This window comes from Pan troglodytes, chromosome 7, assembly GCF_028858775.2.
Source record: "Pan troglodytes isolate AG18354 chromosome 7, NHGRI_mPanTro3-v2.0_pri, whole genome shotgun sequence".
NCBI classification, from domain to species: domain Eukaryota; kingdom Metazoa; phylum Chordata; class Mammalia; order Primates; family Hominidae; genus Pan; species Pan troglodytes.
In genome coordinates, this window is record NC_072405.2 from 60,011,080 (window position 1) to 60,030,406 (window position 19,327).

Sequence of the window (19,327 nt, forward strand, 5' to 3'; positions counted from 1 at the left end):
GTATTGCAACATACACAAAATGTGGAGGTTCCCCAAAAAGAAACAAATAATGAGACAGAAGTGATATTAAAAGAATTAATTCAAGAGAACATTCCTTAAATAAAATAGTATTTGATTCTTCATAGTAAAAAAAACACCTAATACCCGAAGGAAATTCAACACTAAGACACCTTAGGCAGAATAAGACTGTCATAGCACATGAAATTCATGTGCAATATGCCCAAAATATAGTTAAGGAAGCTGATTCCTAGCTGGAAACAGATGAAGGTTCTGCAAAGTATTACTGGGAACAGGTACTGGGGGGTGAAAATATTCCTCATAATCTCAGAGATAAAATGATTCAACCTGCTATACTTTTTCTTGAATTAATTCACTCTTCCATTCCCACCATTGTGATCCTAGTTTATAGATCTCATAACGTATCACTTGGTGACAGTAGTAGCTCCAGTGGTTTCTGACTTTCATTTTTCTCCATTCCAACCTATCCTATCCTCTTTAGGTTAACAAATATTATTTTTCTATTTTTTTTTTCGAGATGGAGTCTTGCTTTGTTGCCCAGGCTGGAGTGCGGTGGCATGATCTTGACTCACTGAAACCTCCACCTCCCAGGTTCAAACGATTCTCCCTCCTCAGCCTCCCACCTCAGCCTCCCGAGTAGCTGGGACTACAGGCACATGCCACCATGCCTGGCTAATTTTTTGTATTTTTAGTAGAGATAGGGTTTCACCATGTTGGCCAGGCTGGTCTCGAACACCTGATCTCAGGTGATGCACTAGCCTCAGCCTCTCAAAGTGTTGGGATTACAGGTGTGAGCAACCACCACGCTCGCCCCAGGTTAATGAATATTCTGAATAATCGATCTGATCAAGACTTTCAATAGTTCTATAGTCTGAAGTCTAGATCTGGTGTGTTCCAACTCAACCAACAATCCCAACTAACTCCTTCCATATGGCTCTCACCTGCCACCATTCACAAAATCTGGTGCTACACTTAGGGCCCTTTGTTCTCTAAAACACTTGTTTGCTTCCATATTCATGCCAATTGCTAGTGGTATTTTCTCACCTACGGATATGTGGTAGATTTATCAAATTCTTCTACAAATGTCAACTCCTAGATTAAATGGTGTATTCTAACACTAATTTCAACAGGGGCAACTTACAGTGGTCTTAGAGAGTCGAGGAAGCCTCCGTAGGGAAGTGAAGTGGCTTCTAGATTGAGATCTAAAGCATCAACAGGAGCAAGTCAAGTGAAAGGATTTGGCAATAGGGAAAAATCAAGATGAGGCTCTTTAGTGTCCTTACCTCATATTTGGTTTTAATAATATGTGTGGACTTACTATTGGTCCCATTTTAAAAGATATAATGTAAATACCACCTAATTTTTGGATTTTAGTTGAACACCAATTCAAAAGTAGTTTGAAACATTCTGCAGACAAGCTTTTGGTATTTCCTCTTAGACAGAAAGGTTTGCCAGGGCACGTCATAGCCTGACACCTTTCCACAATTGTATTTTCAAATCTTCCCACTCGTTTGAGTTGCTATTTTCATATCTTCCCTACAATCCTTTTTCCCCCTCGTAGAACCTCAACTTCCTTTAAAAAAAAAAACATTTAGTATGTCTAAAATATAAGGGAACCTCAACTTCCTTTAAAAAAAAACATTTAATATGTCTAAAATATAAGGGGAAAGTAATTGCTAACAGACCATATGTAGACAGTAGCTCAGTGTAGGCCTTCATCTGTGTTCAGGCATCATGAACATGTCAGCATTCCCAATGCTTCTTCTCACACCTACGTTGATGCATGCAGCAGAGCTTTGCTTTTCCTTCTCCTGTGCTCTCATCAATATATGTTACCTCTGAATTGAGATCTAATACGTCAGAACAAATTGTAGCAAATTGTGGAGAGACTTAGGAAATTATATCAAAATGTAAAGCAGTGCTGAAAACGCAGTTTAGGTGCTATGCATTTTGTAATTAAGTTCCATCATTTCACCATAAGCCAGAAACTAAGAAAAAATTTCAGTAGTAATTAATAACAACCATTTTTCATTTTTATATTGGAATTATCTTTAAAAATTCAAATCTTGATTTTTTTCCCTTTTTATATATCAGTTGACAATAAATTATGGATGAATAACACAATCTCATTCCACAATATATATTATGTAGGATAAACCTAAGTACAGTTGTCACATGAAGAGTCTGAATGGGAGTGTCTTCACTGTACTCCTAATACCACTCAGCATAAAACATACTTCAGTGTCAGAGTGAGATTCAGCACGTCAGGCCGAGAAGCTGCATTCTTTTGTAAGACAGTCTAGGCAAGTAGGACTAATTAATCATAGTAATTGTAAAAAATTTTGTAAGAAAACCTGAAATGGCATTTTTAAGGAAAACATAATCATAATTAATATGAATGAAAATAGAATTCTAAAAACTGAAGTTATATAAAAGACTGATTGGAAGAAGATATCAAATTTGCATTTCTTAGATCATATGACTATATATATATATATATATATATATATATAGTCATATATGTCATAAGATCCCTGTCAGGTGTGTTAAAGACACAGGCAGAGGGCACACTTCAGAATGTGAATATGAATCACAGTATATATTACCTTTGGGTTTTACAGTCAGCTGCACAGACACCTTTTTCACCCCCAACGAACTGATTGCTTGACATTCATATTGGCCTTGATCGTGTTGTGCTGCACGGTCAATTCTCAAAGTGCCAGAGGAGAGAACTGTATGCTGGCCTTCCACAGGGAGCTGCCCTCCTGCAAAAAGAGGTAAAGAAAGTATTCTTCATGGCCCAGAGCACTGAAAGCCAGAGCTGCTGGCTGTCCTGGGTAAAGGGTGAGGCCTGTCTTTCAGGAAATTCTCGGTGCTAGGGTGTACTGTGTGCGTTGTGCCCTAGGATTGCAACCCCAGAAACACAGCACCCCCATGCCGCTTGTCCCCGAAACTCTGCCACTGTATCATAAGGAATTCTCATCTGTCACCAGAACAGCCCAGCCTCCTAATGAATTTTTAATCTTCATGTTTGTGCCCCTCGGCCTTACTATAATCAGAAAGCAAATTTCAAAACCAATCTGATTCTTAAATTTGATTTTCAGATATCTTCGTGACAGTTGTTTATCATGTGTATGCAATATTTGGAATACAATAACGTGATTAAAATACATTTAAAATGCAGAGGCAGCATATCAAAAATGGTGATTTTGTGACATTCATGCTGTTAATCTACACAGTCAACCACAGGCCATTGTACTTTGCACTGCTGAGCTTATATGAGCCTCTGAATCCTTCTTAACACTTTACTCTTATGGTCATTAACAATTAAATGAGATTATAATTTTCAACTAGTTCAGGGAAAACTTGTATCTTATTGAATGTCTTGTTACAGATGGAAAAAGGAATAGCTAACCCTATTGAGCGTACACACACTGTGCCATCAACTATTCTAAATGTTGAAGACTATAAATTATTCAAATCAAACCCCACAACCACCCTATGATGTAGGAAACGTCATCACCCCCAACACAGCAACAAAGACTCTGGCAAACAGCAGTTAACAGGTTTGCTCAAGGTCACATGACAAGCAAATGGAGGAGTGGAGATGTGAACCAAGGCTTTATGGTTCCAAAGTCTACCTCCTATCAACTAATCTCATAAAGAATAGAGCAAAAATGTTAAGACAAGAAATTCATAAATGCAGATTTTGAATTTTATTTCGTACCTGAACTAATATGGAAAGTAGGATTCCCAAGCCCGGAGGAATCTTAGACAAGCTCTCATCCAGCCAATCGTCAATCCTGTTCTGTTATGTGCCCAGATTCCCTGTAAGTGTCTGGCCCCTTGGTGGGGCATAGGGGGTTGGATCCTGCCTGCCAGGCCCACGCCCCACCACCCACACTTCAGGAACAGCAGCTCTTTTTTGGAGCTTCACTTCGGATTTCATTTCACTTGTGATTTCATTTTGTACTAGAAGAAAATTATCCCACTAAAAAAGAAATGTCTAAAACTGCTACACTTGCGGCCGGGCGCGGTGGCTCACTCCTGCAATCCCAGAACTTTGGGAGGCCGAGGCGGGCGGATCATGAGATCAGCAGATTGAGACCATCCTGGCTAACACGGTGAAACCCCGTCTCTATTAAAAATACAGAAAAAGTAGCCGGGCGTGGTGGCGGGCACCTGTAGTCCCAACTACAGGCTGAGGCAGAAGAATGGCGTGAACCCGGGAGGCGGAGCTTGCAGTGAGCCGAGATTGCACCACTGCACTCCAGCCTGGGCGACAGAACAAGACTCTGTCTCAAAACAAACAAACAAACAAACAAACAAACAAAACAACTGTACGCTTTCCAGTAATTTTATTTTAAAAATCAGGAAACCGAGTCCCAGAGGGGATGATCTCAGGAAGGCCACACACTCAAATGCCAAAACTCAAAACACCACGAAAATTATGATGATGTCATATTTAGATCAAAGATTATTTTCTGTGTAATTTTTTCATGTCCGTGATACACCTTCGATAATTAATTTAAACTATTTTTTTTTTACTATCCACAAAAGCAGGCACTTATTTTTCCCCACAATTACCTGCAGATGTTCTAATACCTGTTTTTGTCCAGACAATAACAGGAGGTGGGTTGCCGTCAGCTTCACAGAGCCACTCTACAGCATGTTCTTCCAGCACCACTTGATCCTTGGGGGTTACTGTAAATTGTGGAGGAGCTAAAGAGAATGAAACATACATCAAAATTGAAAATTATTTTACAAATTTTCAGTGCCAATAGAAAAAAGAAAATGTCTTCAAATATGTCATGTGATCAGAATTTGTTTACAATTATATATAAACAAGGTTATAAAGAGTGTGGAGGTGCTTCTGTATGTTTGTGCCTGTTTGCAAGGAAGCCAGAAATACACACATCTGGTCTGCAAAGCAAAACAGCAGTAGCCAACAAGAAGAAACCATTTCTAAATCTTACGGCAGCTGTTTCCCATGATTGAATCATATTGGTTATCATTTTAGTAGATGTGATAAACATATTTAAAGCTACAAATTGTACTTTAAACTATTAACAAAACCGTCTTCTCCAAACTTTCACATGCACAATAAAATTTGAAACGAGTTGATCTTTCGATTTCAGAAAGAAAAATAAGCTCCTTAAGATTAATGTTCCTGCAACACTTGAAATTATACTTTTGAAAAAGTCATATTTATGTCAAAATTCAGAGTTCCAAATATTCAGATTTTGTATTATTGCTTTTGTATAAATAAGAAATAGCTAATAGCTGCATATGCCATTCCTGAAAAGGGATTCTGTCCGTGACTCTTTGATTGAATAAAAAAATAAATCAATGTGGCCATTTAAGAAGAGCGCAATGATCCCCAGTAACGCCTAAGTGATCAAAAGAACTTTTGCAGATGACTTTGTAACTGGAAAGGTGTCCCAATCCAGATCCCAAAAAAGAATTCTTGGATTTTGTGCAAAAAAGAATATGAGGCAAATCCATACAGTAAAGTGAAAGCAGGTTTATTAGGAAAGTAAAGGAATCAAGAATGGCTACTCCACAGGCAGAGAAGCAGTGTAGGCTGCTGGGCTGAGTATACTTACAGTTATTTCTCGATTATGTGCTAAACATGGGGTGGATTATTTACGAGTTTTCTGGAAAGGGGTGGGCAATTCCCAGCACTTAGAGTTCCTCCCCATTTTAGACCATAAAAGGCAACTTCCTGACATTGCCATGGCATTTGTAAACTGTCCTGGTGCTGGTAGGAGTGTTTTGTAACATGCTAATGCATTATAATTAGCATAAAATGAGCAGTGAGAACAACCAGGGGTCACTGTCATCGCCATCTTGGTTTTGGCAGGTTTTTGCCAGCTCCTTTACTGCATCATGTTTTATCAGCAGGGTCTTTGTGCCCTGTATATTGTGCCAACCTCCTATCTCATCCTGTGACTAAAAATGCTAAACCTGCTAGGAATCCAGCCCAGCAGGTCTCATCCTCATTTTACCCAGCCCTCATTCAAGATGGAGTCACTCTGGTTCAAATGCCTTTGACAACTTGACAAATCATTTCTCTGCCTTGTTAGATTTTTGCACAATTCCTACTACTCCCTTCTTTTCACCTGCATCTGGAAATACAAGAAACATGATAAAGTAAATAATATTTGGCAAAGTGTATTTGTTGCAAGTTTCATACTGTGTGCAAGTACTAAAGAGTTTTTTAAAGTCTTCATCCATTCTTAGTAAGGTGCTGGACTAAATATGGTATAAAATAAATTTCCAAGTCACACAAATTCATGGAAACCCTCAGGAATGCCTGCAAGCTATTTGTAATAGAGTTCTAGAAAAGTCAAGCTGGAAAACAGCCCACAAATCAGCAATCTCAGGCTCCTCACTGCACAGATGAGAAAATTCAGACTCTGGGAGGTAGGATTGAATTTCTCTCGGTCAGAACTAATAAGTAGAAAAGATAGTAGAGAATCTGGGCCGCTCAACCCCCAGCCTGATGTTCTTTCCAGAACATTACACTAACTCCCAAAATTACTAGGAACAACTTAAAAAGAACAAAAATATTTCTACATTAAAAAATAGATTCATGACACAGTAAAAGAGCTATATAACAAAAGATGGTAGTAGTTAAGAGAAATAATGTAGTCCTGGTTCTAGTGTTGGGAAATTTGATTTCAACTTTTGAATAATAATAACTTTAATAATTATTAACATATTAAAATTTAATTTTATTTTAATTATTAAAAATATTAACATTTAATAACTTTAATAATAATTAAAGTTCACGGTTAGCCAAGTCTGTGTGAAAAGAATTGTTAAACTTCACGTGTTCTCACTTTTAACAGAACCCAAGATCCACATCTTAGCAAAGCATAGAAAACATTTAAGAAAATAGTCAATTTACATTTGTTTCTAACACTAAAATGAGCAGCTTGCTAGGTCGATGAAGAAATTATGAACACCACCAAAGCAGGCAGAGAAGGTGGAATAATTAGACAGGAATGATGAAGCTGACATCTTTGCACTTTCCATTTAAAATGATGGCCTTCTAAGTCCCACCTCCAGTGCTAAAATAGCACATGCCAAGATGAAGTGTTTTGCTATTTTATTAAAATCTAAAATTCTGGCTACTCATTAAGGTGCTGCCTCACACACAAAGCATTTTGATTTACACTGTTGATGACCATAGGCCTTTTTACCTATATGTCCACACTGTGATTCATATCTTTCATTGAAGCTTTTTTGTGTCATTTTATTTATTATTTATATTTGTTCCAGTCAGTCTAAAAAAGGAAGTTTATCTGTGGGTAACTGTGATCTCAGTTTAAACAGACATTAAAAGATCAAGAACATGGATAGAAACCTGTTAAAATGACACAAAAGGATACATCTTAAAATGTTTAATCTATGATTAGGCAAATAAAATCAGCCTTTTAAATAAATGTATAGAATGATTAATGGACCATTTCAAAATCAATTAAAAATATGGGCACACAGATCCAAAAGTGACACAAGTACATGGTCACAAATAACAAAGGACAAGCAGATGGCCATTTCAGTGCAAACTCACTGGCAACAAGAAATCATTAGCATATTGTGGTAGAAGAAATAGGCAGGATGGTAAAGGTTACCAGAGTTCTGTTAAGCAATGATTGACGCAGATGGGCAGATGGAAGCATAGAAAGGAAGTACATGGAAAAAGCTGAGAAACAAAAGCCTAGCACAGTGTGGAATACAGGCAACCACTAAAGTGTGAAAGTGATCAGGCATTAGGTTTCTAAAAAACAGACATTGAACACAAAATGATGTAAGCAAAACAAAACCCAAACACAGTTTCTTTGAAGGCATTTTTCAATCTCAACATATTAAAAGTTTAAAAATAATGTTTGGGTCCTTTAAAAGTAATTTCCCCCAGAAGTTACCAAAGACCTCAAGAAAATATTTCATTTCTGTGCCTTCTTATTAGAGCAAGGAAAGTATTTTGGGGATATTAGCAGTTCTAGGGAAAAACACAATTTTTTTTCCTGAGACATGTAAATAGGAACAAGAAAGTATTGATCTATTGCTACTAAGGAGTTGATGCTAAACAGTTCAATTTAGAAAACATTCTCTGAATGCAGGAAGACTAGGCTGGAGGAAGCCTTGTGCTTTGTGGGGGCCAAGATCACTCTTGGGGGTCACTGGGGCTCACTGTTCTGAAGCCCTCCCAACCCAGGCACTGCACTAGGCTGGCCACTTCCCTTTTTCTCTGTTCTATGTTTCACACGGTTCAGTGTTTTGGTAGATAACATCCTATGCAAATCTTAAAATAATGAAACTTAACTCAATCAAAATATGCACATATCAGGAAGCCCCTAAAATGGATCATGTAAATTACCGTACTCTCGTCAACTGATGAAAAACTAGTTTAGAAAAAACTGAACCTTTGATATGACTCCAATAGCACTTATATTCTGCTGTTTACTAAACTCTAACCCTACAGGAAGATGGCATGCAAGCACACATGCACACACACAAACGCACACACACAAACACATCCACACACACACACACACACACACACACACACACATGCACGCACACACACCAGAAAGGAAGGGGCTACCCCAGGCTGAGAACCAAAGTACAAAGAAGAATGTGCCTTCTTTATAACACGATTGCATGCCCATGCATATAAATTAATTTCTGGATTCAGAATAGTTTTATTATTGCTGTTGTTACACAGCCTGGCCTCGTAGGAGCCTTCAGCATGTCCTCAAGCTCTGTTGAGTAGACAGTTTGGTAAGTGACTATGAACACAGGGCACAGCCTTTTCACTTTCATATCTGTACTGTCTTTTCTGTATCTGTAAAATATTCTCAAGCACAAATATCTCTTGACAGTTTCCTTCCAGATTAATGACTCCATCTCTTTTGTTGCTAATGGTTGAGTCTGACCTTTGGATAAAGATTGAAGTAGGAAAGAAAAAAAACAACTTTTAACTTGAAACAGATTAGCTTTGAAAATCTTATTGTGTCAAAAAATAATTGGCAAATAAAAATATCTCTCCACTGATGTACATGACATTATTTAAGTTGAAAAATAATTTTCTGAGTGTGGCAGGAGGAACATTTCAATCATGACCTTCTGCTCCCATACCTTGTACAATTATGTTTGCTGCAGCTTGAACAGTGCCGTGGCTATTGTTGGCATGACAGGTAAATCGACCATGATCCCGTTGTGTGATGTTCTGTAAGTAAAGTCCACTGGACGTTGCCACGTGCCTGGATCCATCCAGCTCCAATCCGTTGTCCCTGGTCCAAGTGATATGAGGGTGTGGGTCGCCTGTGGCCATACATTCCAAAGTTGTGCTGGTGCCAATTAAAACCTCTGTGTCCTGAGGCTGGATTACAAAGCTTGGTTTGGCTGATGGCAAAGGGGGAACAAAACAAAATCCAGCAAGTAGCAGTTAGGAAGATTTATTTATTCTGCATTGTGGTTTTAAGATTATTGTCATTTTCAAAATGCCTTTAAACTAAAATATTACACAAATATATATATACATTTAATTCCCAGAGAATTAAATCTAAAATAATGAAATGTGGATTTGCTGTAAGTAAACACTTTTTTAAAAAGATTGCTTGCCTTGATATCACGATGTATTATAGATACTGCAAAGCACCTACCCAATACATATTCCTTATTTTAGGGGCTAAATGTTTAAACATTTCCTCTTAAGAATACTCACATTTTTTTAAACACAGTTTAGGCACATGTCACTGGGAATAAATAAAAGTGCTAAGTCTAAGTAGTCATTTCTTCTTCCTGTTTGCTACCTGGAATTCGGGCAGGAATGCATTTGGGTTACAGGAGCCACTTTGTGATTAAGAGGTGAAAATTATGAGGAATAAAGAAACCTATGTGCAAAGCAGATCAAAAAGCGGAAAGAAGAATATTATTGGCTCACTATAGGTAATGTGGCAGCTCTGTGACAGGCTACCCTTGTCCTACTTGTGGCATACAATTAAAATGCACATGCACAGACACACACACACACACATAGAAGCTATGCGTTTAAGCCATATCTAGCCAAGCTTTCAGTTACTTTCAGCTAAACGTATTATAAATTGATTCATCAAGTATCCATGTAAATAGAAAATTTAGACTTTCATATAAGGAGTTCCACTCTTACAAATTCATAGGAGTTTCTCTTTTCTGGGAATCTCAAGCAAAAATTAAATATTTGCTAAGGTGTTAAAAATGCCTAATGACTGATTCTAAGTTTGGGGAGCGGGGATCATCCATTCCTGAGACGAACATATTCTGGAGAGTGGAAATAAATTAAATTAATCCAATTCAACAATAAATGTTCAATTTAATTCCTAACAATATCGAGTGTCTTAAGTATATTAGTAACATGCTGGATGTTGGAAAGATACAGAGATGAACAAACACACTCCTCCTTGTATGCTCCTACTCTAGCTGCATGAACAGAGGACAGAACACATCATCTGTAAAACCACAACATGCCTCGGAAAGAATTGTCTCAGAGTTAGGTGTAAATGTGATAGGAGAACATTCTGGCAAGAGGTAAGGGAAAGTTATTATAATAATTGAAATAAATGTTCCGAGGTAAGTCAGTGGCAGTAGAACTGGAAAAGGAGATAATCTGATGCATGCATGGAACTAAATTTTTAGAGAATTGTGGAAGAAGGAGTAGCACTAGAGGGTGAATCGGAGGTTACTGGAGGAGAGTAATGATACCAATAGAGATAGCAAACACAGGATGCTGTGGGTTTGTGTGGGCAAATGTGTTTGACAGATGTAAAGATTTACATGTGAAGATAAAAACAAAGTCCTGGCAATGTCCATTGAAATCTCAGGAAGGATCTGAGCAATAAAGACTATAAATTTTACATGAAGTATGAAAGCTGAAAGTTTGGGAAGAGCTCAGATGGAAGAGGAAAAAAATGTGATTAGGGCACGGGGGACTAGAGAAAGGGAGTGGAGGACACACCACATTTTAGGCAGGCAAAAGAGATTTAAAAAGAGAATTGAGGACATTAGGAAAGGATCAAGAGGAAGTCATGTTCTCAAAGTAGAAATGCTCCTGTGTGCAGGGTCAGACTTGACCTAGAGGCAGAAGGGAAGGAGGCTTTGGAAGGAGACAGTGGTGTTTCAATCAGAAATTACTTGGTGTAATCCCAGCACTTTGGGAGGCCTAGGCAGGAGGATCGCTTAAGGACAGGAGTTTCAGTCTGCAGTGAGCTATGATCATGCCACTGCACTCCAGCCTGGGTGACAGAGTGAGACCTTGTCTCTACAAACTTTTTTTAAAAGAAATTACTTGGAAACTATGTGAGGAATTATCATATTCAATCAATCGCCAACTCAAGTGTCTTTTTTTCCTGGAAAACCTCGATTCACTGCAATTTCCTCCATTCACTTTGCCACTGCCCTATCCATGCCACCACCAGCTCTCTTCTGCCCTGCGGCAATTGCCGCTGCAGACTTCCTCATCCTGACATGCCTATCTTACCATGCCCTCCTGTTTGTTCTCTGAACTGCCACCAGAGATATTTTTCTAAAAGAAAAATCTAATTTTGATCATCTCAGTGTAGCGTCATGAGTAGCCTGAGTGATCTGACCCCACTTTATACCTCACCAAATCTCGTGTCATTCCCAGCCTCTCCTCTGTATGCTCCAGGATCTCCATCTCTTGAATATGCCTTGCTCTGTCTTCCCTATGCTGTCTTTTCTCCTGAAATGATGCTTCAACCCTACTTCTCTGGCTCTCTCCCACTTGTTGTTGCTTTCAACTTAAAGGTCAATGCTCTTGGGAAGACTTGAATGAATGCAATCCTCCGAGGCTGCTCCTCCAAGTGCTCCCCTCCACTGGGATGGGCTGGAGCCGGCTCTGGAGAGCCAGTTGTCAAATTTTCAGTATTCTGCAAGCTGACTGCTACACAAAGCCATTCTTAAAATTTTAACTAAGTAAACTTACAATCAAATAAATTTTATTAACATCAAAACTAACAAATTCATCCCTATTTTTTACTACATTTTATTATTATCTTCAGTCTCAGGGTTATTATGCCTACTGTGTCTGCACGCTAGAAATGCTATATTATGATGAACTTCTGTGCATCTCTTCCCAACTCCACATTCAGTGATATCATTTCGGTAACTAGGAATTGGCCACGGTGAGATTATTTATACAACAGATACTGACAAATGCTGCAAATCAGGGCTCCCTGCTCCTCAGAGCCAATTTACAAACATTTACCAGCACACAACTGTCCTTTATGCTTCTTTCCCTCTCCTTACACATCATAAAACTTATTTCTTGAATTATGGCTATCATCTAATAGATGATGGGCTCAGTAAGGTGAGAGACAATGTATTTCCACCATGTCAACATGCTATTAATGAAAATTTGTTGCAGTCATTATGTCTGGTTTATATAAGCCACTGAAATTATGACAAAGCAAAGCCCCTGGAAAGTTGAATAAGGAACGTGGTTGATAACCATGCAATCTTCAACAGCTAGCTCAGTGGGCATTCAATAAATATGTGTTGGATTAATTCATGATGAATGAATGATTGAATGAATTTCTGAAAAGAGTAATATTCCTGCCTAAGTAACACTGGTTCACTCTGCATAAGGATGCTGGATAGCTGGATGGGGAATCAAAAGGAGAATAGAAAAGTCTTGGAACCACAGTGTGCTGTACCAGAAAGGAACTAAGGCAGGAAATTAAAATAAACTTCAAGAGAAAAAATTCTAGTTTCTCTAAAATGAAATTTAAAAAATCACAGCCAATGGGAATAGTTTCACTTTGAAGCATTACATACTCTAAAGCAGCAATATTAGATCATTTTCCAGTGCAGATAATTGATAGAACTAGAAAATAACAGTTTTACCTGGAAGACTGGAGTATCTGAGCATGGCACTCTGTGTCTTGGCTTCCCCAGCGGCATTTCTGGCCATGCACTGATAGACACCTTGGTCTGACTCTCTGGTGTTTCGGATCATGAGTGTGCCATCATCAAACACATTAAGTCGAGTATCATCTTCCAAATCCAATGAGTGGCTGGAAATATATGTTATACATGTATATTATTTAATCCCATTCATGTTTAAAACTCTTAACAAGACTGAGAATATAGTACTATATAGCTATGTTTCATGTCTACCAAATTTCTTACATTTATTTTATCGGAATAATTTTAATTATTTCACTTTAAATCCTAGTTATCTTGCTCCTATTTCAAGAATACACCCTGAACAAAGGCACTGAGTCAACATTTGATAGAGGGAAATGAGGTTGAGATGTTCTGCCTTCCTGAGTGGCATGAATTTAGACACTGAAGCAAGCGCTCCCATATGACAGACACTTCAGCACATTTTTATATATTTGAATGCCCACTTTTCAGAAAAGAAATCACCAGATGGTAATATGTAATCCTTTTACCTCCTTCCATGAGTCATTCAGTATTCTTCCATATTTTGTTAAAGTGTAAAAAAAAATTCCTATTCAAACCAGCACGGGCTCAAAGCCAAGTATAATTATATGACTGAGCAATAAATAACACACCTAACCTACCAAGTTGTTGAATATTACGCCGCCTTCTCTGATGTGCACCATTTGGATATACTAGAAAAGTCCCATTTATCAATTAAGTGCATAATCCATTGAGTGCAAGTAGGTTCAGATGTGCAACACCATATCACATCAATAATCGTAAGAAAGGGAGGGTCTGCATGAGTTATTTTTAACAATAAATGCAAAGCTACTGACACAGAAACATATGTTAGAAATGTTTACAGATTTTTTTTCTGGCAAAGATTTTTTTCCTTTAAAAATATTTAATGATTATGTATGAGAAGGTATATAGATTTTCACATGTGTATACTTAGTACTAATGAACGTTTTAGGCATAGATAAAGGAAATCTACTCTCCTCCATCTTCATCACTCAATACATATTTTCTAAACACCGACTAGGTGTCACCCACAAAAACATCATTCCCCGAGAAAGAAAAAGTCCATTAGGAGAATTCCATAGTTCTCCCTTTAACTCATGTATTTGTTTTATAAAGCCAGGTAAACATTTTCCCACTAATTTCAAAATGTACCCACACTAAAGAATAACAGCCTATTCCCACATAGGTAAAAACAGTAAAGTTTGTTAAAGAGATGAATAAATTGTCATTCTTATCTAACCATTTTTTGTTGTGAAAGATAATAAAGAAACAGACAATGGCCATATTTGACTTTTATGTTTTAGAGCGGAATCACAGAGTGAAGGCAGGAAAGATGGAGACAATCTGATCTTCTTCAGCTATTGGGTGAAAAAACCCAATGTGAAGAAGAAGTACCAATTAGCCAAAAAAGAAATTCGAGTTGTCATTTTTGAACAGATTAGTTTCAGAAAAAACAGGCATGCTTTTGAAAAGCCAGCAATGCAAGACAAAGGCAAGAAAAGGAGAAACTGGATGCTCCTATCCATATCGCCTGTGAAGTTTCTCAGTGTAAGTAGCATGAAACGAACATCAGAAAGAATGTTTTTTCAAGGCCAGGTGCAGTGCCTCATGCCTGTAATCCCAGCACTTTGGGAGGCCAAGGCAGGCAGATCGCCTGAGGTCAGGAGTTCAAGAAATAATATTTTTTCTTAAAGTTCCCCATTCAAGGGGCTCATTTAGTATTAAGCAATTTAATTATTTTAAATGCAATTCTAAAATTATCTAACACTGAACCCAAATAAGACTACTTGCAAAGGAATATGACAAATGATGAAATCACATTTTTCAGAAGGTGATTTAAGTTCCTGGAATTTTGTTCCAAAACTTTGCAGCCCAAAATTTCAAAGGCTACCAGATGTGTATGTGCTATCTATCAATTCTGGCTACACAATGCAATAGAATTCACCAGGATTCATTATGTTAAAAATGATATAAAACAGGCAGTAGCACATCACACCCATAAATTCAAAATGCATCATTCCTTTTCCTAGTAATTTCCCTCTTTGTCCATAACCTCTTCGTTATGCTCATAAAACTTGTTTGCTCATGAATCATGATGTTCCTTCCCAAAAAATCAAAGTCTTCATGTTTCAATGTATTCCATTCACATTGTCAGTTTGATGCAAATAGCAATCATATGTAAAAACACAAAGGTTTGCAGAGGTAGAATATATCTGAAGATATTCTATTTTTCCTTGAAAATGTACAAATAAACATATTTGATTTAATAAAGACATACAAATAACTTCTATTAAGGTGTTTCATTACAACAGTCATTTGTTAAGTGCTTTCTAAGAACTAGGTGCTGTAGCTAGATACCAGAAATATTGACAAATAAGTTATCACCACACAAATTAAAACTATCTTCTATGGTCACGCACAGTGACTCACACCTGTGATGCCAGCACTATGGGAGGCTGAGGTGGGAGGATTGCTTGAGGCCAGGAGCTTGAGACAAGCCTGGGCAACACAGTGAGACCCTGTTTCTACAAAAAAATCTAAAAATTAGCCAGATGTGGTGGCATAAGCCTGTAGTCCCAGCTACTTGGAGGCTGAGGTAGGAGGATTGCTTGAGCTCAGAAGTTCAAGCCTGCAGTGAACTATAATTGTGTCGCTGAACTCCAGCCTGGGCAACAGAGTGAGACGCTGTCTGTCTCAAAAAAAAAAAAAAAAATCTTCCATATACAAAACCATCATCAACCACAAATTATAGTATAGTTGTAAAGTTTGCTTATAATCTACTGGAACTATCAATCATATTTACCATGTTTACTAGAATATGAATTTATTTAGAATGACCTAAATTTCCATAGCTAAACCTCAACATTATGAAAAGTGTGGAAGACAGCCAACTAGATGCAGCCAGGAAGCCCTTCTCCCGCCAAGAGAAGCCAAAATATTGAAAAAGCCATCACACTTTAAACAGATCTTTTGAGGGAAAACACTGAGAGTTGCTAGAGGGGAAACACAGCCACTGAGGCTGAATAGGATGGAAGCTGGGAAGCCTGCACAGAGTCGCCAAGTGCCAAGACCCGTTCCTAGTCCTGATCAGGTCCTAAAGAAGAGGTGAGTGAAGGAAACTGCAGGGCACCACACCCCCACAATGGACCTCTGGGATCCTAGCTGCAAGAGATCCCACGACCCCCATAGACATTTTAATTGGCGGAGGATCTGCCAGAGAGAAGGCAGAGGCAGAGCTTGAGCCTGCATGGAGCCCAGGTTTTACACATGGGGCAACTCCAGCAAAATGTGACCATAGGTGCCCATGCCCCAAGGCTCTCCATCTTGCTCTGAGTCACTCCAGCCCCTGCTGACTGCTGGGCTGGGATAGAGCAGGGCTGCCTTTCCTACAGGACTAGGACCAATCTGATCTGCATGCTCCCTTGTCTCTGGACCCTCCCAAGGCACCCACCCGGCTGCTCCCATAAGAGCATGCATACAACACAGCCTCCACTACCCAGGGTGAGTGCTTTGCCAGCAGCCTGAGAGCACTACAGCCTCCCCAGCACAGCCAGTGCTAGACCCCAAAGGGCTAAAGGACAAAACCACAGGCCCAATCCCATCCTCCCAGGGTCTAGGCACACAGCTGAAGGATATCAAGCTGAGATCTGTGACTAGAGATTGAGCAGAGGAGGAACTGCCAATCTCAGAACACTGAGAAGAGTGAAATGCAGATTTGTGTTCTGGCACAGGAGCTGGGTGTGCCTCCCCGCCACAGGGCTAGTATGGGAAGGGTGTGACCTTTCTGCTAGCCACAGCCTCTGCCTGAGGGAGCTCCGTGGCCTGAAACACCTGACAGCCCAGCGATCTGGGTGCAGAAGGCTTGGGATAAAACCAGCAGATGGAGTAAGCTAGAGGGCAGCCACCAGGAGACCTAGTCAAAGGAGCACAGGCTGGGCAGTCCCTACAGCCATCTGCTGGGCAAAAAACCCAAGCCGTGGGCACTACACCAACTGCATAGCCAAAACAACTCCACCATGCCTGGGGTCCTCTGCCATTGACCTCCTACACAAACACACCACCCATAGACATCACAAAGCACAGAGGACCAGTGGGCCCCTAGGGAGCTGCAAGTCTCCTGATAAGCTATCCTTTGGCTCGGGTTTCCCCTAAGAGTGAGGGTAGCACAGCCTGTCAGGGCCCCTTTGGGCCTAAGAAAATGTAGGTGTGTCAACAGTGATTGGAGGAGGGTCTTCCAAGGCCCAGGAATAGACTTGGCAAGGAAGTATATCTCTCACTTCCTGTCTCCCCCACCCCCAGAGCACTGTAGCAAATAAGAACAAGCCGAAATACAAAAGAAGTGCACAGCTGAGGAAGAGTCTGTCAGCCCTTACTCTTAAGCACCATCTACTGAATTGCAGCCTGAAATACACCACCAAACAAAAATTCTTTCAGCACATATCACCCATGAAACACAATGCAAAAATCTAGCCACAAATTAAGTTCCCACACAGGGCCTTGATATTCAGAAAGCACACAGAAGCAAAGTCATTCAACGATATTCAACATACACCGCAGTCAAAACCTCAAGGGAAATAACATAAAAACAAAAAGCCCCATACAACTGACAGCAACTTCAAAGAGATAAAGGAACACCAGCCCTCTCAAATGAGTAAGAATCAGTGCAAGAACTCAGGCAATTAAAAAAGTCAGAGCATCTTATTACTTCCAAATGACTGTACTGACTCCCCAGCAATGGATCCTAACCAGATTGAAATGGCTGAAATGACAGACATAGAATTCAGAATCTGGATGGCAAGGAAGCTCAATGAGATAAGGAGAAAGTTGAAACCTAATCCAAGGAAGCCAATAGAATGACTCAATAGTTGAAAGATAACGTAGACATTTTAAGAAAGAACCAAATTGAACTTCTGGAATTGAAAAAATCACTACAGGAATTTCATAATACAGTTAGAAGCATTAACAACAGAACAGACCAAGCTGAGGCAAGAATCTCAGAGCTCAAAAACTGGTTCTTTGAATCAACCCAGTCAGACAAAAAGAGAGAAAAAAGAATTAAAAAGACGGAATAAAATCTCTGAGAAATATGGGATTACATAAGGAGACCAAACCTACAATTCATTGGCATTCCTGAGAGAAAATGAAGAAGAGTAAACAACTGGGAAAACATATCTGAGAATACAGTCCACAAAAATTTCCCCAATATTGATAGAGACATCAGCATGCAAATTCAAGAAATTCAGAGAATCCCTGCAAGATATTACACAAGATGCCCCCAAGACACACAGTCATCAGATTCTGTGAGGTCAACATGAAAAAAAAACCTTAAAGGAAGCTAGAAAAAAGGGTTAGATTTCTTACAAAGGGAGCCCCATAGGGCTAACAGCAGACTTCTTAGCAGAAACCTTGCAAGCCAGAAGACATTTGGGACCTTTTCTCAAAATACTTAAAGAAAAGAAATTCCAACCAAGAATTTCATATCCAGCCAAACTAAACTTTATAAGTGAAGGATAAATAAAATTCTTCCCAGACAAGCAAATGTTAAGAGAATTGGTTAACACTAGAACAGCCTTATAAGAGGACCTTAAGGGAGTTCTAAACATGGAAACAAAAGAATGATGCCTACTATCACCAAGACATATTTAAGTACATACCCCATAGATAGACCCTATAAAGCAACTACACAGTCAAGCCTACCAAACAACGAGCTAACCAAGAAGATCGAAACAGCACGTATCAATATTAACCTTGAATGTAAATAGTCTAAATGGTCCATTAAAAAGGCACAGAGTGGCAAGTTGGATTTTTAAAAAGACCCAATCTTTTGCTGTCTTCAACAGACTCATCTCACATGTAATGACACTCAAAGGCTCAAAGTAAAAGGATGGAGAAAGATCTCTCATGTAATTGGAAAACAAAAAAGGGTAGGAGGTTGCTATTCTTACATAAGATAAAATGACTTTAAACCACCAATTATAAAAAAAAGGACAAATAAGGGCACTACATAATGATAATTAGTTCAATTCAACAAGAAGGCAAAGAAATTCTGAACTTAAATTTGACACTTGACCAACCAGACTTGATAGATAGCTACAGAACACTTTATCCAATAATAACAGAATATACTTTCTTCTCATATGTACATGGAAGATGACCATGTACTTAGCCATAAAGCAAGTCTCAATAAATGCAAAAACATCAAAATCATACCAACCATACTCTCAGACACAGTGTAATAAAAATAAAAAATGAATACCAAGAATATCTCTCAAAATACGGAAATTGAACAACTTAATCCTGAATGACTTTTGGGTAAACAACAAAATTAAAACAA

General features: G+C 38.8%; 1 protein-coding gene across 4 annotated transcripts in view; it reads right to left on the bottom strand.

Moving 5' to 3' along the window:
- Window positions 1–19,327, bottom strand: part of PXDNL (peroxidasin like) — a 497,888-nt gene that overhangs the window by 124,598 nt on the left and 353,963 nt on the right. For all 4 annotated transcript variants that reach the window (XR_010159545.1, XR_010159546.1, XM_519754.8 and 1 more), the window contains exons 9-12: window positions 12,931–13,100; window positions 9,166–9,432; window positions 4,624–4,740; window positions 2,625–2,783 (exon numbers count right to left, since the gene is read on the bottom strand). Coding sequence is in view for 2 of the 4 variants with exons in the window: in XM_519754.8 (XP_519754.6) it covers window positions 2,625–2,783; window positions 4,624–4,740; window positions 9,166–9,432; window positions 12,931–13,100 (713 nt within the window). In the remaining 2 variants the exon portion in view is untranslated. The remainder of the gene's footprint in view (window positions 1–2,624; window positions 2,784–4,623; window positions 4,741–9,165; window positions 9,433–12,930; window positions 13,101–19,327) is intronic.